Source organism: Astyanax mexicanus, chromosome 5, assembly GCF_023375975.1.
Source record: "Astyanax mexicanus isolate ESR-SI-001 chromosome 5, AstMex3_surface, whole genome shotgun sequence".
Lineage (NCBI taxonomy): Eukaryota > Metazoa > Chordata > Actinopteri > Characiformes > Acestrorhamphidae > Astyanax > Astyanax mexicanus.
Genome location: NC_064412.1, coordinates 9,986,270 through 10,012,854, shown reverse-complemented (window position 1 = coordinate 10,012,854; position 26,585 = coordinate 9,986,270). Strand labels below are relative to the sequence as shown.

Genomic DNA, 26,585 nt, shown 5'->3' with positions numbered 1-26,585 from the left:
AGGTTTTCAACATGGTGTTATGAAATTAAAAAAATAATTTTCAACATTTGTTCTCTAATTTTCTATTTTAAAAAACTGTTACCAGACATTAATTGGTACTGATTCAAGATTAAATGACATTTAACTAAACCTAAGCTATTTGAACCTTGAACACAATTACAGAACATATTCATAGCTTTATAGCCTCTAATAATTTATATTCATTGTGTTCTCTCAACTTGCAAAACTGAGATTTTTTTTGAGCTTTAAAAACACATTGAATGTTTGACTGGTACTGTGTATTTCCTTTTCTATCAGATCATAAATGGATATACAGTTTTAGAGCATGCCATATCATTGTACTCTATCTTCTGTGAATGTCTACCACTCAGAGCGGAACAGCATATCAACTGTACCCAAAGATCGACCATCCTCAGGAAGCGGAATGGAGTGGATCATCCCTTTGATGGTGGTGTCAGCTCTCACTCTGCTCTGCCTCATCATGCTGCTGGCTGTTCTGGTCTACTGGAGGTAAGATCTTTACTGGCTTAGCTTTAGACCTTGAACAAGTTATTGCCTGTTTTTGGCATTTTTAAGGGTCTGCTTTGGAAAGATGACCTAGAGAGATCCTCCCATGATTTTATCAACTGAAGACTGATAGAGCATTCAGATTTTATATTTAGCTTCATTGATGATCTAGATATTGATGAACAGATACAGTACAGGCCAAAAGTTGGGACACACCTCTTTTTCATGACTATTTACATTGTAGATTCTCACTGAAGGCATCAAAACTATGAATGAACACATGTGGAGTTTTATGTACTTAATAAAAAAAAGGTGAAATAACTAAAAACAATGTATATTCTAGTTTCTTTAAAATAGCCACCCTTTGCTCTGATTACTGCTTTGCACACTCTTGGCATCATTCTCTCAATCAGCTTAAAGAGGTGGTCACCTGAAATGGTTTTTCAACAGTCTTGAAGGAAGGAGTTCCCAGAGGTGTTTAGCACTTGTTGCTCCTTTGCCTTCTTCACTCTGTGCTCCAGCTCACCCCAAACCATCTGGATTGGGTTCAGGTCCGGTGACTGTGGAGGCCAGCTCATTTTTTGTTAAGTACATAAAACTCCACATGTGTTCATTCATAGTTTTGATGCTTCAGTGAGAATCTACAATGTAAATAGTCATGAAAATAAAGAAAACGCATTGAATGAGAGGGTGTGTCCAAACTTTTGGCCTGTACTGTACATGTTCTTTAGCCTTTCTTATCTTGTCTGCTTTTTTTTTACCCAATTCCATTTAATTTATTCTCTCTGGAGTCGAGGTAACTCTCACTCCATGCTCCATCTTCATGACCTTTCCCCAACCTTATCTGATATCATGAAGCAGCACCTTTCCAGACTGTGCTCCTCCATGCACACAAGAACACAGAGCTCCAAGGACTCACATGCCTTAGGAGGAGGAACCCAGCTGTTCTCCAATCTGTGAGGCTCACCGGCTGTTATAAGGCATGGAATTAAAGTGTACAGAAATGTGCAATGTACTGAACGTTTAAGGAATGACAAAGACAAAAATCTTTACAATAAAAATATGTAATTTAAGTGAACTCAGCTTAAACTCAAAGCTTCCCTAACTCACATTATTCATATTTAGTCATATTAGTATCCCTTTGAGTTTGTTTTATATTTTTTTTATTCCCATCTGGGATTTGAACTAATGATCTCCCCACACTGTATGAGCCGCAGTTAGACTGTTATGCGACCCCAGAACTGTGAAATTACACTACATGTGAACACAGATCTGTACATACACTAATTTGTTTTACAGATCTAGGGTGGGGCAACTGTCTAACTGCATGCTAGTTTCAACTCTACTCAAAGCCACATAAAAAAAAGCCAGATGAAAAAAAACACAGTGAACAAGTTTCTAGCAGGAGCAGACTAAATACATGAATATATTTTGCAAATTAATCAATCAATAAACCTTTATTTCCACTCAGTAATACATTGAGGGTAACCCTAATTTCCAATGCATTTACAAAATGAAAAATAAGTTTTAAATGATAAAAACAAGCAAACAATAAACGTCTAACTAAGAAGAAATAAAATAATTCTGAATAAAAGGATATGCAGACAGGCTAAAATGTAGCAATAAAACCAAGAGATAAATAATTGGAATATTAAAATCTGAACACAATTAAATAAATAGATGACTAAAATGTATTAAATGAACTAAAATAAATAATAATAATAATAATAATAATAATAATAATAATAATAATAATAAGTTAAAATGTATAAAAAATAAAAGGACAAAGTAAATGAAATAAAAATGTAATAAAATAAATACATAAAAGGATGGAATGAATAAAATAAATAAAATAAAAGGGCTAAAAGGTAAAATAAATAAATAAATAAATAAAAAGGTAAAACTATGTAAGCTGCAGCTCATACACTAATGTTTTTAGATGATTAAAAAGTGGTGTTAACTTACTCTATAATTACTTCATTATTATATCACTTTTTTGTTGATATCCACTGGATGCATCTTCATTTGTGAGGTTTAATTGTTATAGTTATTTCATAAAAGCTTACACTGATTAATCAATAACCTCCCTTAGATGGTGTGATCAAGACAAGACAAGACAAGAGTCAAACTGGCTGGAAAACCGTTTAGACGGGTGCTTAAGATCGTTTGTGCCACGATAATCAGCCAAAGCCCATTCCACCCCTTTTTTCCTAATGCTGTCACTCAAAACCTGGCTGTGAACAATAGGAGATGAGACAAAAAGTGCTAATTTTATCATTATTTTGGTGCACCTCATCTCTGTAATAGGCAGCCAGGCTTCAGAGGAAGGAAGGGAGTTAATGACGAAGTGAATGAAATGGTGATTGAGTTGAATAGGCTTGTCAGACATTTAATGAACGATTATCTGATGAGTGAGCGGAAGAGAAGCAGATGGAGATTTGACAGCTCCCCAGAGAGTGTGGAATCCGTTTGGTTTGTCATTAAGATGTCACGAGCGTACTGTACTGAAGTGTTTTGTGTGAGATCAGCAGGCCTACAGCGAACTTGCGAAAAATGCCTATTCTCATTAGTTGTATTGTTCATTGTTGTTTGGGATTTATTTGTTCCTCTGAAATCTCCTGCAGGATCTATCTTGCAGCTCTTGCAGAAAAGTTTAAAAATGAAAAGTTATATATTTAGATATACAGCTCTGGAAAAAATAAGAGACCACTTCAGTTTCTGAATCAGTTTCTCTGATTTTGCTATTTATAGGTACATGTTTGATTCAAATGAACATTGTTGTTTTATTCTACGGACAACATTTCTCCCAAATATAAAATAAAAGTATTGTCATTTAGAGCATTTATTTGCAGAAAAGTTTTAGAAGTTCAGAAATTAATATTTGTTGTAATAACCCTGGTTTTTAATCACAGTTTTCATGCATCTTGGCATGTTCTCCTCCACCAGTCTTACACACTGCTTTTGGCTTGTGATCATCCATCTTCCTCTTGACTGTTCTTCAATTTGGTAAAATCAAAGAAACTCATAATTTTTAAGTGGTATATATATATATTAGGGGTGTGACGAGACACTAATATCACGAGACAAGACGAGACACGATACTGGGTTCACCAGAACGAGACAAGACGAGACACGTTACTGGGTTCACCAGAACGAGACAAGACGAGACACGTTACTGGGTTCACCAGAACTAGAAGACGAGATTTAAAAATAAAATTTTAAAGAAAACGTCAAAAATGAAAAATGGCTTGAAAACTAGAGTTTTATTTGACCAAATCATATAACGCAAACTTAAACTGGTTTCTCTCACACATTGATTCTATAAGAAATAGAAATAAGAATTAAAAATAAAAATACAACTTTTCTAGGTCTTATATAGTGCTAAACAATATGCATAACCATAACCAGTAATATTTAGACTATGTTGTGTACTTTTCAGCTTCCTTTTCAGAAAATAAAAATGCACACATAGGGAATGCCTACCAGAAAGCATGCTATTATTGGCCAAAATGAAGTTCTGATGTTGCCAAGGTAATAGGCTAATGAGGTTCTTATGTAGGCTGCGATCCATCTGGATGGCTCAAAGGCTTTTCTGAGTTCTACTAAAACTCACAGATGCCCAGAACAGAGCAGAGAGATGCACCACTCGCCCGTGTGCTAGATTCTCACTTACAATTAGAGACATTTGGTGGTCCGGAAGATTAAAAAGTCTTAAAAAAAAACTTTACATCCACTTCCATCTACCCTGCTGCCCTGTATTATTTTTACCACATCCACACTCTGTCCTGAAACCCTCAAGCTGCTCCCAGAGATCTGCAGCATCTTTTTTTTAGCAGTGTGGCTCTAGAGGTGCTGAGCTCACAGAGACAAAAGAGTACAGCCTTCCAGAGGGAGGGTCATTAGGACAGATGAGGTGTAGAGGGGTAGTCCCCAGGGTCATTCCATTTCTCTACACACACCCCCCCAACACACACGTACACTCCCCATCCCTCATTTTCTTTCATCCCATCTCTTCTTCTCTATTCTCTTTTCGGCTCGCTCTGAAGGATGAATAGCATCTGCTCTTTGCTCTGCATTAAGTACAGGTAGGGTGCTCTTACGCTGTGATATTTACATGATATTAGAGATGTGTGGGACAGAAAGAGAATAGAAAAGATGGCATTTATCATTTCCAATAGTCATAACTGTACAAAAATGAGCTGAAAAGATGATAAGTTGCATGAATGTAAGAGAACAGACTGCTTACTGAACTTGTGAAAGCTTTTAACCCTTAAGAGTCTGATTGTTACTGTGACTTATATAATAAATTGCAGTCATATTACTTGTAAAATAAACAGATGTTGTATTTTTGTTCTGTAATATATATTGCAATATAAAAAATACAGTAATTTTTGATTAAAGTCTATGTTGATCTGACATGTCATATTAAAAATGTGCTCAATGTCATAAATGATATTGGACATATATAATCTGCCTTTGGTACACTAGAAAATGAGAACAGTGTTTCTGTGCTCCTGTTTCCAGTCAAAAGTTTGGACACACCTTCTCTTTCTCAATGTTTGTCTTAACTTCTTAATTTAATTTATTTTCTACATTGTAGATTAACATTAAAAAGCCACGAAAACATTATATGAACAAAAGTGTTTGTCCTCCACAATCGCCTGACATAAACCCAACTGAGGTGGGTGATTTGGGATGAGAAGAGGTGTCCAAACTTTTGACTGGTACTGTATATCCCTTGTTTAACTTTAAGTAAATGTATGTAAAAAATATTTTTCTTTTTTTTTTTTGGAACATTTATGTTGCCCAGTTCATCATGAGTTAAACAGCAAACAGGATATACAGTAGATTTACATGCAGAATTAAAATAGCCCCTTATCTGAGCTGTGAACATACAATAACCCTTTTTAAAGCCCACAAGATCTGTCAAACTTATGTATTTAAGTATTTATGTGTTTATGTGTACCTGCTTCTGTTGTTATGTGATTGCAAAAGTTTTTTTTTTATTGCACGATACATGGTTTTAAATATTGTGCTTGGCTGCCTAAAACTTCTACACAATACTCCTAGGGGTTAACATGTCAAAACATGTTGTAAAAATGTGAAAAAACGCTGTGTAGAAATATGTCAGGCTTTGTAACTCAAGAACCAGAGTTTTTTAGTAATGTTGCCCTCAACTCCTCTTTATACACCATGTTTACCCACAGTCAGGTTTAAAAGCGCTGGTTTAAAAGTCCTGCATCAAAAGAGGTGCTGACACTGAAGTGCCATACAGCTATATTAGTTCTCGCAGACCCAGACGCTGGGAATTGGTTTTATTTGCAAGGTGTTCCACTAACCTGGATCTCTCTGTATTCTTAGGAGGTTTTTCCAGGCTGCTCATATCTACATAGAGGACAGGAACTCCCCCAGAGTCATCCGCAATGAGAGCTTACCTGCCCTCTGCATACCTGGTGAGTCAATTACGTCCACGCACATGCTCCTTTGCAGGCAACATACACTGGTAGAACCGCTAGAAACATGGGTGAACTTCATGTGCATTCATGCGCTGATTATAATGTTCTACGTGTTTTTTTCTTGAGTGCGTTTCTATATTAGCCTCTTTCCTCGTTCCTGAGAGCGCGGGGGGCTTTTAATAGCGCCGTTCAAGCATTTGATAGTTTTGTTAAATTGCACAGCTGCTGCTGGTATGGACCTGCCATCTATCCAGCTTTCAACAACCTGCCCCCCACCAATCCCCCCACTCCCACCTCCCTCTTTTTTCTCCGCTATCTTGTCTGACATGTCTATATAGCTGTGCGCTCAGGGAGTGAAATCAAGCATTAATGTTTACGAGTACACCGTTTTTAGGTGATAGTTTAACGTCTCCGTTATAGAGAATCCATCAAGCAGCCCTATTAAACTAGGAGATGGGGCCTGCATGCTTCTGATTCCATCAAGGCAGGTCCTTCCAGGGGCTACTGCAGACACCAGAGGTTTAATAAATATCCACGGCCCAGGCAAAAAGTCAAATGCCTTCAAACCTCTCAGTCTTTGTTCATTCTGATCAAATAAAGGCCTCAGCTGTGCAGCTCCCCAGCCAGCAATGAGCCATGTCTTTATATGGGTGATTATATACAAACAAAGGCCATTGTACCAGCCCACCGACCCCCCCTTTCAGGAGTAACTGATGAGGTTCACCACACACAGATGCTACCATCTAAACATCACCATCACTCAGGAGTCCTGCTATTCAGCAGGGAGAAAGCTATAAAAAAAAAATAATAATAAATTAACTAAATACCAGCCGGTGTATAACTGATATTCAGCCCCTGATAATAAAAAAAAAAAGAAAAAAAAAAAATTGAACCTTGAATGCAATGTATTAACCACCTTCTTCAAACTGCAATAATCAACCCATTTATCCCCTTTTGTTGAACCTGGAAAGGTTGTGCAAACACCCCACTCTATTGTGCAATTACGCCTTTATTTAGAGCTGTTGTTTGTTTCCCAGGCATTTGCACATGCAAATGATTTCATAGTGAAGTGTTCTCCGCAGGAATCATAGCATTCTTTCCGCCGCACCTTCCCAATGAATGCGAAACACACATCCAAACAATGCCGCGCTGCTGCGAATTCACAGCCTCGGGCTAATGAGTGAAGCGCAGTTTATAAATACATGCACAGTTGCTTTCCAGGAATTTTGCGTCATTTTAAACTGTACTGTATACGCTGCATCCGCCTCATACCGTCGAGGATTTTGTCACACCTATGGTACTCAAAAGTTTGATTAATTAAACCTCTTTTATATAATGGTGACTGATGGGCAGTTGTTGAATTTGTGAGTAAATTGTAAATTGAAAAGTGACTAAAGTGAAAATTTAAAACAATAATCAATCTGTTACAGCTCATAGGATGAGGCATTTTAAAATAATACATATAATATGATATAAAATGATTTAAGAGAGAATGTCTCTCCAAAGCTGTTCTTGTTTTATGTTTATTTTATGCACATGTCTAATACTGAAGCAAAACAATAATTGATGGCGCTCACTTCTATTACTTTTATTATCACTTTTCTGCATTACTGGGAAAAAATATAGTTCTTGTCAGACAGTTCCACAGACATTTAAGAAATAATTAAATAATTAATGAGGCAGATTTGCAGGCTGAATTACAAATACCTCAGTTGAAGTCAAAACCAAGACCAGAAAGGAGGGAGATATTTTCAAATATTAACAATAATTTGTTAACATAAATTATAATCATTTTGATATCTGCATCCAGGCATTTGGGAGCACATAGTTATGTTCTATTAATTTCTTTTTTAATGCCAGGTTGTGTAAAAGCAAACATAGAAATTAGTAGAAAGCACCCAGTTTTTCTGGTTTAATTTATGACACAGGATAGTAGATACTGTTTGATGTTGATGTAAAAAAGCAGTGTTTATATACCGCTGTGATAGCAAAAATGGCTTTTTAAAGGCCTATATTTTTAGACTAGAGATGCTGCTGATTTAAAACGTCCCTCATTTTACACAGCAGTCTTCTCAAAGCAAAGAGACGAGCCCTGCACTTATGTGGATTTTCTTCTCACATGGCTACTTAGACAAGCCATTCATTTACCCACTCTATACCAGCAATGAGCCTTACAATACTTGGTACTATTTAAAATGACAGAATTATATATACTTTTGTTATATTATGTGTTAATTTGCTGCTCCTTATCAAATTATTGGAGTTTACTGACAGTTTTCAGGAGTTGCTACACGGTGTCTGTTTTAAAAGTGTTCTGAGTGAAATGGTATTCTATTTTTTGTATATAAATGAAAACGCATTTAACAGTATGGTATTTCTTTTACACATGGCATTTGTCTTAACCATATTCCCACCCCTATATGTCCATGATATTTTTTCAGGGTTAGTGTTAGGAGGTTGATTATGTTTATTTGATTAATTGCATTACTATTTTAATGCAGTTTTTTAAATAGAATAATTGACATTGTACACCTTTACATATAGAGGCTGTCAGAGAAAATCTTAGTAGATAGGTTTAAGCTTCTGTCAGAAACCTGTAAAGAACTACACTATTTTATCTGGCAGTGATTTGCATATTTTACACTTTTCCTTAAAGCTGATGTCCATAAGTTTTGGGATTTGAGGGATTTAGGGCCCTCTCTGGTGAGAATGGGTAATTGCAGTGAGCATGCGGAAGAATCATTTTAAACTGGGCGGATGTGATGCGGTCTATATATGGCTTTCGGTTTTGTCAGTGTAAATGAATGTGCTACTGAGGTCTGAGTTACTCCTTCTGAAGTCTCCATTGCTCCACCAGCCGCTCACGTTCAGTAAACCTGAGCCGGATCCTCTTTTAGAGACTGTACGTGTGATGTAAGTATGTAAAGAAGCGTGTCATGGCCAAAATAACTCCTGCAAAAAGCGACCTATTAGCCCAGTTTTTAGAATTAATATATTAGGCTTAGCAGGGAAGGTCTTTTTAGCACAATGGTACCATTAAACACAATATTTTATTTTATTCTTCACTCAGAAATGCTTCTGTTTGTGGTTTAGAAACAAAATAATACAGACTGTCTGTGTGTGTCTCATTTTCAGATGATCTGGAATCAGTCACAGTCAGACAGTTCATCAAACATGTAATGGAACTCTACTCCAACAACAATCATGGCTTTTCTCAAGAATTTGATGTGAGTATGAGCTCTTTTTGTGTGTGTGTGTGTGTGTGTGTGTGTGTGTTACGGGTAGCACAGATGGCTATGGGAAAGGGCTAATTAAAGACAAGAGGCTCATTAAAGATGTGCTCTAGCTGCAGGAACGCATGCAGCACTGTAGTCTGCTTCCTGCCTATAGCAAACATTTACTCAACACAACCTTCTGTGGCCACGTCCAAAGATAAGCACTCAGTCCCTCTCTCTCACAGACACACACAAATACACACACACACACATAAATACACACACAAACAAGCAGCGTCCATCACTTGCCAAATTTCCAAAACATGCTTGTGCAGGACGGATCTGTTTGTATAACAGGAATCTGCTGTAACATGCCAGTTAAGATAAAACACTATTAGATAGTTGGGTGGATGAATGTCAACACTGTCACTGCACACCAGGGTGCTAATTACAGCAACGGTGAATAAAGTGCAGTCACAATAGTAGTGATGTGATAAGAATTAAATGATTTGGACAAATGGGAGTAATTTATGGAAATTACAATGAGGAGTGTGCCTAATTAGCGGAATAATTACAGAATTAATTTTGAACAGACTAGTTTTTTTTATATATCAGTTTGGTCAGTAAAAATGAATTTTGTTTACAGAATTAGTTCAAATCAAATCATATTTATTGGTCACATAGGAAATAGAATATATATAAGTTAAAAGCATAAAAAACCTTATATCTTTAAGTGAGCTACTTTTGATAATATAATACATGAAAAAGTAATAAACTTCTTATTTCTTATGAAAATCAATGTAAAAAAAAAGAGTTTATTCCACGTCATGTTTAAGCATTTATTTTGGTCCATTTGGAATGGAATGGAAACAATGTTAAGAACAACTTTCAAATTTATGTCAAAAATTAAAAAAAATGACACAGTTGTATATACAGTACAAGAGTTTTGCCTGATGGTAAAGCTATGCATAAATAAAAATATTTTTAGAAATATATAGAAATATATTATATTTATACATAATTGTTATATTTATACATATTTATACATTTGTATATATTATATAAATATGCAATGGAATGAAGAATAAGTATATGCTATGCAGTAAGCAGAGAATAATAACAGTAAATAATTTATATTGTTATTATTATTATTATTATTAATAGATAACTGATCACTAGAACTTAATTAATTAATATTAATATTAGAGTATGTAATATAATAATAAAATAATGTTATGTGATTCCAGAATGTAATTTATTATGTACACTATGTGAATTTGTTGGAACTCTGGCAGTGAGTAAAAAACTCTAGTATAAAATTATTCTATGGACAGTAGAGACAGTTACTCCAACAAAAATGGGATAAACTCTTTTTAATAATCTTAATTAAAGCCGGACAAGTGATGTTTCAGGAAACACTCCTAGGTAGTTGAGTAGGATTCTGAGTTCTGGGCAGCAGTAAGAACTAGAATAAATGGTTTACAGCAGTCAGCAGTGATTCTATGTTGTTGTTTTACTTTTCCTGCAGGAGGTTCAGCGCAGCGCGGCTGATGTGAAGATTACAGCGGAGCACACAAATCACCCAGAGAACAAACACAAGAACAGATACATCAACATCGTGGCCTGTGAGTGTCCAGCAGAGACGGTCTTATTTCACACAATACATGAACGTTTTGATTGACATTTTGGAAAATTTTGCTTAACAAGTTCCGCTGTGTTGGTTTCACTGCGATTTCAAATGTTGCGTTTTACGTGTCGTACTCCACTTCAGATGATCACAGCAGAGTCAAATTGCTGCCATTGCCTGGAAAAGATTCCAAACACACAGACTACATCAACGCTAACTATGTCGATGTAAGTATATATATATATAATCACTGCCTTCATGCAAAAACATTGTATTTTTATTTTCACTGATTTTTTTTACTTTAAGATATAGTTGGAATCGAAATGTAATGGTAAATGGAACAAGAAAAATCGTTAAAATTAGCTTTTGAAGAAAAACGTCTTCCATTAAAAGGATTTTACATGAATGGTATGATAATAATATAATAGCATTTAATAACATTTTCAGTCTTTTAAAGAGCAGTCCACTTTTAAAATATTATTTAGAATATTCAGACATTGTAAAAATGCTAAAATATCCTAAACTCAATGATTAAAACTTAAATTAAATAAAAGCATTATTTGTAAAAAGTCATAGGTTCTCTTTACAACAGGAGATATTAAGGTCAGAAAAATTATTGAGATAATGTTTATATATACCTCTGGAAAAAATAAGAGACCACTTAAAAATGATGAGTTTCTTTGATTTTACAAAATTGAAGACATCTGGAATATAATCAAGAGGAAGCTGGATGATCAAAAGCCATCAAACCAAGCTGAACTGCTTGAATTTTTGCACCAGGAGTGGCATAAAGTTATCCAAAATCAGTGTGTAAGACTGGTGGAGGAGAACATGCCAAGATGCATGTAAACTGTGATTAAAAACCAGGGTTATTCCACCAAATATTGATTTCTGAACTTAAAAACTTTAGGAATATGAACTTGTTTTCTTTGCATTATTTGAGGTCTGAAAATAAATGCCCTAAATGACAATATTTTTATTTGGAATTTGGGAGAAATTTTGTTTGTAGTTTATAGAATAAAACAACAATGTTTATTTTACTCAAACATAAACCTATAAATAGCAAAATCAGATAAACTGATTCAGAAACTGAAGTGGTCTCTTAATTTGTTCCAGAGCTTTAAGTCCATATATTTAAGTCGATAATGTAATTATTAGGAAAGGCCTAGTCAAGAAGGATTTTTCCTGCTGCTTTGAAGATGCTATTTAGTATATATACCACAATTAATATGATTATGCATACACATGAGTTTATATCAATAAAGTGTGTCGTTTTATGTGTTTAACTAGTTCTCCTCTTTCTCAGGGTTATAACAGACCCAGGGCGTACATTGCTGCTCAGGGCCCTCTGAAGTCCACCTTTGAAGATTTTTGGAGAATGATCTGGGAACAGAACACCAGTGTCATTGTCATGATCACAAATCTGGTGGAGAAAGGCAGAGTAAGTCATCTTGCAGTTTTTCTGATTTTAATGCTTAGAAGCCTATAGGTATTATTTTCTGTTAGCTATACATAAGATTATGTGTATTGTTTCATTATTATTATTCTAAGCAGGTGGTTGATTTTCTCAGTACATGATGAACTACTTATATAATTACAAAAAGACCATAATTAGTCTTGGTTAATTAAAGTGCTGATTACATTTATATCAGCACGATGAGTGCAATTTTCAATGGTAAATTATAACCATTATATTAGTTATTTTTCAAAGTTGGCACTGCTGGTTATTTATTTTCTGATCTATCTTATTAAACCTGAAATGAAAAAAAATATATATTGTCTAGCAAAATCTTAGGAATACTGTAGAACTCTTACTTACTTAACAAACCATTAAACAGGCATTTAAGATAAAAAAAAGCAACCTCCTAGAAACTCCATCGCAACACCCATCAACAATTTGCAGCTCCAAAAGCAAAAACAGGTGCAGCATATTGTTCACATAGCATCAACCAACAGCCTGGAAATGTGAACTTTTAAGCTGCCAAAAAATTGTACTTATATATAAGTTGTTATATATTAGGGCTGTCAACGTTAAAGCATTAACGCATGCGATTAATTTGGAATCAGTAATGCATTTAACGCATCTGTCTGAAACAGTCTTGGCGCTGCCATCAGGGGAACAGAGCAGTTTACACAGTGTACGAAGTTCAGACAGGAGCTCATTCAGACAGTCTCCTGCTGTCACTCTATACACTGAACAGTTTAAGTGGCATCTCAGCCACTGCTGTAGTTTTAGTCTCTAAAAAAACAGAGGGAAATACTGCTGTTTGTGCCAATATAAAATATATTATATCTCCAAACTTAGCTTTAGAGTGGAGAAAGGCTAAAAAAAAAAAACAGATAAATGGCGCAAAAACAGAAAAAGGATTCTGGGAAATTGAGTTCTATTACAATTAACAGGAACAACAACAAAAGGAAACTGATAAAAAAGGGTCCTACACTTACATCCATTATTTTATTTACATTTAAATATCCACTATAAAAACCTGTGTCTTAAGAAGATCAAGTGTGATTAATCGCAGGTAATCACAGAATGCTGTTTGATCAATCTGATTAAATTTTTTAATCGACTGACACCACTATATAATTCATATGTAAGGTTATTTTTGTAGGAAGAGTTTTTCCATTAATTCCTTTCAGGGAATGACAAATCAATCAATCAATCAACCTTTATTTTGACTCAAGAAGTACATTGAGGGCAACTGTTATTTTGAGTGTAGCCGAGCATTTACAAAAACAGGGATTGACATGACAAAGAAAGTAATAGCTAAATTTAATCATTTTAAAATATCAGTAAATAAAAGATAAAATTTGATAAAAAAATATATATATAATTATAATAATAATAATAAAAACTTTTAATTGTTTAATTAATAAGAAATTAAGATCCAAAGAAGATAAGATTAATACAAAAAAGAAAAAAAAACTGTTAAAATTAAGCTAAAACTATTTTATACCTAATACAATAAAAAAACAAATACAAGACACACAATCAGTTACTTAATTACATTCAAAGTATAATAACATGTGTTTATATCTAATACCTTACACATGTAAAAGTGGTACAGATGAAAAGTTCACATTTTCACATTCTGTCTTATCAAAATACACCCATAAAAACATAGGCCTGTGTTTTTTTTATGTGCAGAGGAAATGTGATCAGTATTGGCCCTCAGAGAACAGCGAGGAGTATGGGAGTATACTAGTGACACTGAAGAGCACGAAAGTGCACGCTTGGTACACACTGCGGCACTTCCTCATACGCAACACCAGAGTCAAAAAGGTCAGTCAGCCCCACGGCAGTACATGGAATTTGTTTTGTTTGTTTGTTTTTTTTTTATTTACTGAAATGCTGTATTTTATAGTGGAATGTAAAATGTATTATTGTATTTCTCTCTCTCTCTCTCTCTCTCTCTCTCTCTCTGCTTTGGTCTGTTATAGGGTCAGAAAGGAAGACACAACAGCAGAATAGTGGTCCAGTATCATTACACTCAGTGGCCGGATATGGGTGTACCTGAGTACACACTTCCAGTTCTCACCTTCATCTCCAGATCCTCCTCAGCTCGCACGCCTAATTCTGGCCCCATCGTAGTGCACTGCAGGTAGAGTGCATAGTGAACACATAGCTTATATACGCTTATAGAAAACGCCCTGAAGAGACATGGTGAATTTTTCAGGTAAAAGGGACATTATTAGGTAAAAAGAGTGGTGAGCTTCAGTTACTAAGTAGTGAGCACTAGCTACTAAGTAGTGAGCTTCAGTTACTATGTGGTGAGCACTAGCTACTAAGTACTGCGTACCAGATACTAAGTGGTGAGGACCAGACACTATGTGGTGAGCAATAGCTACTAAGTGGTGAGCACCAGACAGCATCAGATACTATGTGGTGAGCACTATCTACTAAGTGGTGAGCATTAGCAACTAAGTGGTTAACACCAGATACTAAGTTGTGAGCAATAGCTACTACGTGGTGAGCACCAGACACTATGTGGTGAGCACTATCTACTAAGTGGTAAGCACCAGATACAAAGTGGTGAGCACCAGACACTATGTGGTGAGCATTAGCTACTAAGTGTTGAGCACTAGATACTAAGTGGTGAGCACTAGATACTAAGTGGTGAGCACGAGACACTAAGTGCTGAGAACTAGCTACTATGTGGTGAGCACCAAATGCTATGTATTGAGCACTAGCTACTAAGTGGTAAGCACTAACTACTAAGTACTGAGCATCAGATACTTAGTGGTGAGCACTAGCTTCTAAGTGGTGAGCACCAGACACTATGTGGTGAGCACTAGCTCTTAAGTGATAGGCACCAGACACTACATGGTGAGCACAAGCTACTAAGTGGTAAGCACCAGACACTAGCTATTAATTGGTAAGCACTAGCTAAAAAGTGTTGAGCACCAAATGCTAAGTGGTGAGCACCAGCTACTATGTGATGGGCACTAGGCACTATGTGGTGAGCACCAGATGCTAAGTGGTGAGCACCACACACTATGTGGTGAGCATTACCTACTAAGTACTGAGCAAAGCAGTGAGCACTAGATACTAAGTGGTGAACACTAGCTACTAAAAGATGAGCAACAGACACTTTGTTGTGAGCACCAGACACTATGTGGTGAGCACTAGCTACTACGTGGTGAGAACCAGACATTATGTGGTGACCACTAGCTAAAAAGTAGTGAGCACCAGATGCAAAGTAGTGAGTACTAGCTAAAAAGTGGTGAGCACCAGATGCTATGTTGTGAGCACTAGCTACTAAAAGATGAGCACCAGACAATTTATAGTGAGCACTAGATATTAAGTGCTGAGAACTAGCTACTGAACAGTGAGCACCAGACACTATGTGGTAAACACTAGCTACTAATTACTGAGTACCAGTTACTTAGTGGTGAGCACTAGATACTAAATGGTGAGCACCAGACACTATGTGGTGTGCACTAGCCACTAGGTGGTGAGCACCAGCCACTATTTGGTAAGCATTAGCTGCTGAACAGTGAACACCAGCCAGTATTTGGTAAACATCAGATACAAAGCAGTAAACACCAGGTACAAAGTGGCATTCACCAGATACTCTATGTGGTGAGCATCAAATGCTATCAGGTGAGAATTAGATACTAATACGAAAAAAAAAAAAAAAAAAACACTGTAGCAAAGCCTGTTGTTGACTTTTGTATGTGTAGCAATCTGGATGCAACCCAAAGCAGTTCTTACTGTATGTGTCATCATTTCAACCCTTTACAGTATAATTTTATATATTTTTAAAAGCAGATAAAACTAGTCCAGCTGGAGGTAAGTTTACTTCTGTGAGTCTGGATTCATTAGTTTCACACGCTCTCTCTCTCTCTTTTTGAATAGTGCTGGTGTGGGGAGGACGGGCACGTATATCGTGATTGACAGCATGCTGCAGCAGATAAAGGACAAAGGCACGGTGAACGTCCTGGGCTTTCTCAAACACATCCGCACCCAGCGCAATTACCTGGTCCAGACGGAGGTTAGTACGTAGTGATGGAGTGTGTGTGTGTGTGAGTATATGTGTTTGCAGATAAACGTGTTTAATGGTACGCCATTGAAATGTAATTGAGAATAAAGTGTTAAAGCAGTTCCACAATTTGAAATCAGAAGGAACTGCTTTAATGCATTACATCGCTTGAGTGGTATCCTATTAGAAAGTCAATAAAAGTCAGTCAATACAGCTGCCTGTGTAATCTGAAACAGTGTGTACGTATGTGTGTGTGTGTGTGTGTGTGTATCCTACAGGAGCAGTATGTGTTTATTCATGATGCTCTAATGGAGCAAGTGCTTGGTAAAGACTCAGAGGTTCCTGCCTGGCAGCTGCACAGCTACGTCAACAGCATCCTCACCCCCAGCCAGACTGGCACCACTCGCATGGAGAAACAGTTTAAGGTGACTATTTTCCTGTATTGTGTAGAACATAAGTGACTATTAGTGACTATCCCAGGAAAGATACACTGCTTTAACATTTCTACTGCACAAAGGCAAAGCCAGGCTCTGTTGTCATTAGCTGCCTCTAAGCTCTGACTGGCCACACTGGAGGCCATCCCATGTAACTGGATAATTAGAATTAGCAGTGAAAAACAGTTTGATTTAGACAGAAACAGAGTGAAGCATCTCTATGGGGTAGGTGTTAAATATAATGTCTAAAATATAATGTCTAAATACTTAATTTGTCTATTATCTAACTCTGGTAATTTTGTCACAATATATATATATATATATATATATATATATATATATATATATATATATATATATATATATATATATATATATATATATATATATATATATAAAATTGAAACCTAAAAAACATCTGCTGAGAACCAGATAATATGTGGTGCAAACCAAAAACTATTTAGTAAGCACCAGATACTATGTGGTGAAGACCAAATACTGTTTGATGGGAACCAGATACTATATGGGGTGGTGCCAAACATTATGTAGTAAAAATCAAATACTAGGTGGTAAAGAACAGATACTGTGTGCTGAGGACCATATATTTTATGGTGAGCACCAGATACTATGTAGTGAGAACCAGATACTATGTAGTGAGAACCAGATACTATGTAGTGAGCGCCAAACACTGTAGTGAGAATCAGATACCAAAAACTGTGGTAAGCACCAGATACTGTGTGGGGAGGACCAGATACTGTGTGGTGAGGTCCAGATACTATATGGTGAGCACTAGATACTGTGTGGAGTGAACCAAAAACTATGTAGTAAGCACTACATACCATGTGGGGAGTACCAGATACTGTGTGGTGAGGACCAGATACTGTGTGGTGAGGACCAGATGCTATGTGCTGAGCACTAGATACTATATGGTGAGAACCAGATACTGTTTGGTCAGCACTATATACTATGTGGTAAGGAAGAGATACTATGCAGTGAGCACCAGATACTATAGAATTGAATGTCCCATCCATCTACTACTCACTGTCAGGCCTAATTAAATTCAGTTATTTGCTTCGTCTTTCTATGAACACACTGGCCAATGTTCTACCTTACTCACAAGATAACACCTTGCAACTTACACAAGTGTGTTTTCCCATTTTTGCATGTCAGTGTATGTAGAATTGTTGCACAGGACTGCAGCAGAAATTCAACAGAGCTTATTACCCTTATTACAATACACTACACAGAAGCACCAGCAATCTGACAAATTGCAGTACACAGCAGGAAGCACAGAGGGAATATGGCTTTTATTGCTTCTGAAAAAGAAGAAATTGTTTGCTAATGGAACTGTTAATGGCAAGGCACTGTGGCAGACAATATGAGAGGAAATAACAGGAAATGCACTACTATATCACATCAGAAAGAAATGCAATGTGGAGCCCAATCCTACTAAATGTAGTTTAAGAGTTCTGGATGTGCACAGGATGTATATGAGCAGGAAAGTCACCAAACTGTGCTGCACTGAGTCGCCCCACGGCCAAAACTGGTCACCTCTGTAATGACTGATTTTATGATATGATCGTACTAAGAAGATAAACCGAGGATTACAAACTCTGCAGCAGACTAGAAGATTTTCAGTGTTCCTAAAGCTGCTACGCAACATGAAAAACCTTATAAACGAAGCCACACTGCTGCAGGCTGTTAAACAGAAACACCACATACTGACTGCTCAGACATAAACTGGTGGATATCTGGTGGATTGCAGGAAAGCAATCATCACTCCATGCTCCACTTTCTTTACCTATTGCTAGATAACCACCTCTTTAAAACCCATTTGATGCATTTAATCTCCATAGGAAGCCTGAAAAAACATTCTGTAGAAGTTGGTGAGCTTATTTGTGTATAGGGAGCATAAGCATCTCTAATCATAGAAAGTAATTTCTTAAATACTCTGGGACTCTATTTTGGGTGATTTGATAAGTATCCTTTTTTGACATAATGTCTGTTTGGCAGTTGTTTTTTAAATTGTGTGTCAAAAGTTAATTATGAATGATGAGTTAACAGAAATGTTCCAAATATGACAAGGAATTATTATTATAATTTTTTTAGATTGGCATTCACTAAAAGTTAAGACATTTTTCTTCCTTTGCTTGTAAAATAGACATTTTAGAGATAAAAAAATGAGTATTTAAGGACTTCACATGAATATATTTTCAGTTTACTTAACTATAATTGCTACTTATAATTTATTAACTAAAACTTTAGAAAACATGGCCTACTTTAAGTCCTACCTAAGATCCTTGTTGTTGGCTTTAGTTCTTGTTATAATTTTTTAATTCATGATACATGTTTTTCTACACATGGTTTTGTGAAGCCATTGTTTCTTAAACATTAACTGGCACTGTAAAAAAAAGTCAAAATTCCTTGTAATTAATACTAAGAATATATATTTGTTATACAGCTCTGGAAAAAAATAAGAGACAACTTCAGTTTCTGAATCAGTTTCTCTGATTCTGCTATTTTTAGGTATATATTTGAGTAAAATTAACATTGTTTATTCCATAAACTACAGAAACAGTAGTTTCTCCCAAATTACAAATAAAAATATTGTCATTTAGAGCATTTTTTTGTAGAAAATGAGAAATGGCTGAAGTAACAAAAAAGATGCAGAGCTTTCAGACCTCAAATAATGCAAAGAAAACAAGTTCATATTCATTAAGTTTTAAGAGTTCAGAAATCAATATTTGGTGGAATAACCCTGGTTTTTAATCACAGTTTTCGTGCATCTTGGCATGTTCTCCTCCACCAGTCTTACACACTGCTTTTGGATAACTTTATGCCTTTACTCCTGGTGCAAAAAATCAAGCAGTTCAGCTTGATTTGATGGCATTTGATCATACATCTTCCTCCTGATTATATTTGAGAGGTTTTTAATTTGGTCAAATGAAAGAAACTCATCATTTTAAGTGATCTCTTATTTATTTATTTATTTTCTAGATCTGTATATTGCCCTGAGCTTTGATTCATCTCATCATTTATTCAGTTAGCTGATAAATGTACTTTGTTTGTTAGAATACTGACAACTTAAAAAACAAATTGGTCCAGAGAGGAGATCTGTTTTATAAACTCAGTATTAATTTCTTAGAGCTGTATGATGGTGACTCCTCTGTGCAGCTGTTTCTGCTGCTAACCTGCTCCACCTTGTGACTAGTTGTGGTATGTGTCCCCAGCTGGTGATGCAGTGCAATGCTCATTACATGGAATGCTTCAGTGCCCAGAAAGACTGCAACAAAGAGAAGAACCGCAACTCCTCAGTGGTGCCATGTAAGTGTCAACCTTCAATATCTTTATCATTATAAACTACATTTAATAAACCATGCCATGCTTTATAAATCTTCTAATCATTTTGTGAACTTTGTTTATGACGGTACAAAATTTCATCTTCGTCTTGCTGATATAAAGTTAACAGCAGAAATGTATCTTTCAACAGGGGGGTTCATTTGTCTTCATGTGGCCTTTACTAGTTTGTGGTGTTTATATATAATATATATTTAATACCAGTGGTGTAATATATGATTTTTTTTTTTTTCACAGCGGAGCGAGCTCGGGTCACACTCGCTCCTCTCCCTGGAATGAAGGGCACCGACTACATCAACGCTTCTTACATTATGGTACCATCATACACTTTACTACACTGATCATTGTTCTCAGTCCTAAATGGATTTCTATTTTTAGAAACTTTCATTTGTGTTAAGGGGACAGTGAATGAGAAGTCCGTGCTGAAGCGTGTTGGACTTAAGACGCATTTGTAGCTGAATTATTAGTATTTATTATTTTTTCCATTTTTTTACACTCTTTTTTAAAATGTATTTTATGTAGTACATTGTAATCCAATACAAATACAATTTACGTTTTCCTTTTTCCAGTAATTTGCCTTGTTCACATCAATTTTACTGCAAGTTAAAAAAATGGAAAGCATTCAGTATTCATTCAATAAAACAGCTCCTCAATTAAAAAAAAAAATCTAAATGTATCTTTAATTTGTGTTAATAATCAGCAGTTTAAATCCATAATGAAATTGAACACAAAATAGGTTACAAGATACTCCACAACAACTCACCCATAACATGAAAATCCTGCTACCACATTAATAATAATAACTAAGTTCTATATTATGAATAAAACATAAACTCAGTACTTATTCAGTAATTATACCTTTAATAATTTATTCACTTACATTTTCAATGGTGAAGCTTTACTTGTAACAGAATACATTAACAATTGATATTATTATGTTTGATTGAAGGCTGTAAACACCCACTCCAGTTTTTAATCCTTATTATTACAGAATTGTTACATTGGTATTATTCTGTTAATGCTTTAGAGTAACTGTGAAACACCACTGTACTGTGAAATAACCTTTCAGTCAAGTTAGTTCAGGTAAAAGATCTTTAGACTGTTAAAAGGTTCTTCATCACCGCACATGTCAATTACCAGCATGGTGTCTTTATGGAATCAGTAGTGGTTCTACAATGGCATCTCTCCAAAAATATTTTTTTTTTAATAGTGAAAGTCACAAATTACATTAAATCCTGGAAAACCTTCTAATTGTACAGTTGCTCAAACATTTACCCATAATTAATTACTTGAATGTTTGATTTTGATCCCTGGCAATGATCTAGCCATTTTGGTTGTTTATCACTACATTTCACTAACATCATAACTCTCTTTTAATCATTGGGTGATAATAACTGAACTGTGTGTGTTTTTTTCACAACAGGGCTACTACAGGAGCAACGAGTTTATCGTTACACAGCATCCCATGCCCCACACAACCACAGACTTCTGGAGGATGATCTGGGATCACAATGCTCAAGTGATTGTCATGCTGCCTGACAATCTAGGGATAGTAAGTATATTTGTGTAATTACATAAACATAAACTTTAACATCAGAAACACTGACGTTCAGTATAATAGTAATTATTGTTAGATGTTTAGGAGTTTTCAAAAGACAGACCATTCCTTGATCTGTACGCTTCAGATATTTAGTTATATATACATTTGTTGACCAGTATAAACATCTAGATAAAATATAATCTAGTCTAGATAAACTGCATGTTAGTCCAGACAAGCTCGTTTTCAATTCATTTAACATCAAAAAGCCACAAATTTGTTTATAATGTAAGCATTAGTGCGGTGTAGATCTGCAAACAATATGCTGTTCTGGAGAGAACATATTAAAAGGGGGTTAAAGACATCTTAAACAGAAATATTAATAATAAATATATAAGGGGCACCCTGTCCAAGTTTAACCTATATTATTCCTATGCTGTTCTTGGTAAAGCAAATATTATAGTAGCCTAAATTGTACATAGACGTTTCAGCATTTAAGGACATATAATAAAATGGGAACGTATATATATATATATTAATTTTTTTTTTTTTTTTTTTTGGGGGGGGGGGGGTATTATATTGGGTATTATATTTATTTCTTTGATGTGCAATGTTTTGATTAACATAATTTATGCTCTGTACCCTCACAGACAGAAGATGAGTTTGTATACTGGCCCAGCAGAGAAGAAGCTATGAACTGCGTGGCTTTTACAGTCACACTCATCAACACAGACAAGCTTTGTCTGTCTAATGAGGAACAACTCATCATTCATGACTTTATCCTGGAGGCCACACAGGTACTCATCACTACACACTCTCACCAATACACACATAGAACCTGATCTACTCTAAAAAAAAGCACTCTCACAAAGCAGCCTTATACACATCTGGAAACAATGAACTAATGAGGAAGATGTTGGCACAGGAAATCTGTCTTTAAGCAAGAGAAAAATCTTTGTAAGAACCAATAATCAATATGGGTTTCTGGGTTCCAAGATAAATCCCTGGTTGGCAACATATAACACTTAATCTTTAATAAGGGTAATTAATATGCTACTAATACAGTACTAATACAAGCTAATACTTATACTCAGATACGATACCAGACAGATTTTAGCATATCCACAGCCATTGTTACAATATATGATGATTAGGGCCCAGAAAATCTGGTCTGACCAGAGAATCTAAACTCTAATGGGAAGGCAAATCTGAATTTTTTGTAATTGTTTGGTTTACTTTGTGGTGTTCCACAGGGTTCCAGTGTAATGCCTGTAAAACTAATGTTAATAATTATAGTACCGTAGTATGAAAGTGTGAGCTTACACAAATACTCTAATGGGTTGATTTTCTGAGGTTATCTGGTGTACCACCTACAAATACAACAGTTTAATATGTACCACTTGTCTAGACTGACATGGTCATAAGAAAAAAAAATCTGAATATTTATTAACTCTTTAACACTAACTCTCCCAGTTTGAGCTAGAACATATGAATGTACCATGTGAATGTCCTCTGTTCATTTATCCAATTCCAAAGCTGTGTTTCACTTTATGTGTGTGTGTTTATTTCAGGATGATTATGTGTTGGAGGTTCGACATTTCCAGTGTCCAAATTGGCCTGAACTCAATGCTCCCATCAGCAGCACATTTGAGTTAATCAACATCATCAAAGAGGAGGCAATGACCAGAGACGGGCCCACAATCGTACATGATGAGTGAGTGACATGCAAACGCACAGTAACACACGTCACAATATTACCACCTTCCTGTTTCTACACTCCCTGTCTATCTTTTATTATCTTCTATAATTACAGAATACTGTCATTTAGTAATTCTCTGCAAACTTTAGCCTTATCTCTATCCAGACAGGATTAGTTGCTTCTATTATGGGGGGTCCTCTGTGATTTTATTCCCATCCGGAACGACCATGTATGTGTTTTATTTTTCTCAGACATCCTCTGAGAAAATTACAGGCTGAATTACCTACTGTTTTTCGCTGAACTCCGTGGTCCTCTGGTAATTTTAGTCCCGTCCGGATCCACATCTCTGAGTTTCATCTCCTCGCATTTAATAAAATAGATATTTGTCCACTGCTACGCACCGTAATTACACTTTAGGCACATCTTTCCACGGAGATCCACGTAAACACAACAGTAAGTGGAAATGGAGGAGCTACTGACTGCAATGCCATGTGATGGAGAAAGCCTAAAAACTCACTGGTCCTCCTGTTTTTTCAATTGCAATCTGGATGCAAGAGTTTTATCACTGATTAGAAGTGTAAATGATATTTTTCACAGACACCCCCCTGAGAAATTAATCCTGTCCAGATAAGGCTTTTGTTATCCTCCTTTCACCCTGTGGTGGTCTGTCCTGTAGGGGTCCTGACCATTGAAGAACAGGGTGAAAGTAGGATAATAAAGAATGCAGAGAAACAGATACAGGAATACAGTCTTTGTGGTTATTTTAGAACATATGGTCAGTGGATCTGATTAAATGAACCCAGAGTGTAAAAAAGGGAGGCATATAATGATACATAATGATGCATAGAAAAGGGAGGCATATAATTTCTACATTTTAGAAAGCGATTAGCATCTTCTAAATGTTCCCAGAAAAAGTGTTACTAAGTGTTACTACTACTAATGACTATTGTGCAATACATGCTGACTGTGTTATAAGACATTATATGACTGATCTGCTTTTCTTTTTCCCAGGTTCGGAGGTGTGTCTGCAGGTATGCTGTGTGCTCTGACCACACTGTCCCAGCAGCTGGAGAACGAGAGCGCTGTGGATGTGTACCAGGTGGCCAAGATGATCAACCTCATGCGGCCAGGCGTCTTCACAGACATTGTAAGATTTTAAAGGCTGCTTGGAGCAACAATAAAATACTGTATGATTGTACAATATATAGGTTAAAAGAAACACATTACGGAATGGCATGCAATGTTCCTCACTAAATAGAAGTTTGGGGCCGTATGTAAAACAGAGTAAAAGTTAATGCATGAAAACTACTGTAAGAATGTACTTATTTTTTAAATCATAAACACAAAAATTATAAACTGGATGTTTTTGCTAAAAGTATATCCACCTACACAGCCTACACCTGTTTAGCAACATACATTGATGCCATTCCTTATGAAGTCATAAGAAATATTCCAGCCTGGACTGATATTTTAATAAGACACAATACAGTTTACAGTTAACAGATTTACATTAATTTACAGCAATTTACATTAATAAAGGCAAAGAAACAAAAACAGCCTGTTTAATTCTAAGGCACAAAGAGAGATATTTGACTGTCATTATCAAATGTTTACCTTGGAGAACAAAATTCAAATGCAAGAAGCATGCGTTAAGAGCACTTATCTCTATGTTGACTGTTTAGTTTTTTTTATATATATATAACTGTATAAATCCAAACACTGTTTTATATTTTATTTGTGTATTTTATTAATGACGAATGGACAAATAAAAATGCTATAAAATGACTTCAAAATAAAATGCTAAATCTTGGAAACAATTTACTATAAGTGTACATCAATGAACACCAGTACTTATGCCAGTAATAAACATTGTTAAATGGTTAAGTAATGTCTTAACTAATTATTACTTCACATTATTTAGGACATTGCTAAATGATGCATTCTGATTGAGAATACTCTTAACTATTAATGAATTGATATTTTAGTGATTCATTTTGTAATGAATTTTAAAGTCTATTATTAACTAATGGCAATTAATAATTAGTTGAGACATTCTGTTGTAAGTACTGTCAAATAATGTACTCGTATGTTAAAGTGTCACCGAAATCTTTTTACATTGTCTTTTGATAAAAACATAAATATTTTTCCTTGTCCTGTAAAATTGGCATTTTATACAGTGACTGTGACTATATGCTAGTTCAGTAATAGCATGGGAATATGTAATTTATATATAATTTTTCAATCTTCCCCTGTCTCTGTTTTTTCAGGAGCATTATCAGTATCTCTACAAAGCAGCTCTCAGCCTGGTGAACAGTAAGGACATTGGCCTTCACTATCCATACATGGACAGAAATGGGAGGATAGTGAGCACAGGTGAATCCCACCCGGCTGAGAGCATGGAGTCTCTGGTGTGAATTGTTGGTCAAAACAAGAGGAGGACACCCAAGTTCATTTGGCAGACTTTCCTTGAGGCCTTTATTTTTGCCAGACTCATTGGTAAAAAAAAAAAAAAAACTAAAGACTTTTTGTATACTGATAAAAAAATTCTTTTTGATATTTATTTTTGCTGCTTTTTGTTATCCTGCTGAGTGTCACACCTTACTCTTCAAAAACACACACATGACAAAATGCAGCTGACTACTTTGCACTATACTGTCAGTGTTACTGCCTGATGCCTAGCTGAGTCCCACCCTCTCCGACCATCGAGCTCCAGTCCACCGGCTCTTTGCTTTATTGGGAGGATATTCAGCAATGCTCCTCTACAGAAATCAACAGCCAGTCAACAGCACATTAATACCATTAGCACATAGATATCTGCCTCATACACACGCAAGCTGTACTCAGTAAAGCTCCTCATGTACAACTTAATGCCCGTCATGACGCAACCTTTGTGACAGGGAATGTTGGATTAATGTTATTTTTGTTTATATGTTATTGAGATATATCATTTTAAGTCTAACTTATATACATGATTTCAATGTGGTATCATAACAGCAACTGTGAACATATATTGTTATTGGTAGCATTTCTATTGTTTTGTAAAATATATGAATATATTGATCATAACAATGTGTTTGTCTTTTTTGTCGTTCTAACTGTGACTAGTTAGATAACCAGGACAGAACAGAATACAGAACTTGTGAACCCTGAACCATTCTATGTTCTTGTTTTTTAGGGATAATGCTTACCTTTTCAGGAACCTAACTGTAGATGGGACTGGGAACACTGAGATTATGTGTTGTCTTGACTATTTAGGCTTCTAAAGGAAAA

General features: G+C 35.6%; 1 protein-coding gene across 1 annotated transcript in view; it reads left to right on the top strand.

Annotated features, from left to right (window-relative positions):
- ca16b (carbonic anhydrase XVI b) overlaps positions 1-26,369 on the top strand; it is a 161,931-nt gene extending 135,562 nt beyond the window's left edge. The window contains exons 13-29 of the mRNA XM_007253383.4: positions 372-510; positions 5,869-5,960; positions 9,099-9,190; positions 10,707-10,803; positions 10,950-11,032; positions 12,112-12,246; positions 13,954-14,088; positions 14,247-14,407; positions 16,165-16,300; positions 16,567-16,713; positions 19,953-20,046; positions 20,317-20,393; positions 21,503-21,631; positions 22,267-22,413; positions 23,188-23,330; positions 24,327-24,462; positions 25,583-26,369. Of these exons, the coding sequence (XP_007253445.3) occupies positions 372-510; positions 5,869-5,960; positions 9,099-9,190; positions 10,707-10,803; positions 10,950-11,032; positions 12,112-12,246; positions 13,954-14,088; positions 14,247-14,407; positions 16,165-16,300; positions 16,567-16,713; positions 19,953-20,046; positions 20,317-20,393; positions 21,503-21,631; positions 22,267-22,413; positions 23,188-23,330; positions 24,327-24,462; positions 25,583-25,729 (2,090 nt within the window). The 3' untranslated portion in view covers positions 25,730-26,369. The remainder of the gene's footprint in view (positions 1-371; positions 511-5,868; positions 5,961-9,098; positions 9,191-10,706; positions 10,804-10,949; positions 11,033-12,111; positions 12,247-13,953; positions 14,089-14,246; positions 14,408-16,164; positions 16,301-16,566; positions 16,714-19,952; positions 20,047-20,316; positions 20,394-21,502; positions 21,632-22,266; positions 22,414-23,187; positions 23,331-24,326; positions 24,463-25,582) is intronic.
- Positions 26,370-26,585: the final 216 nt, after the last annotated feature.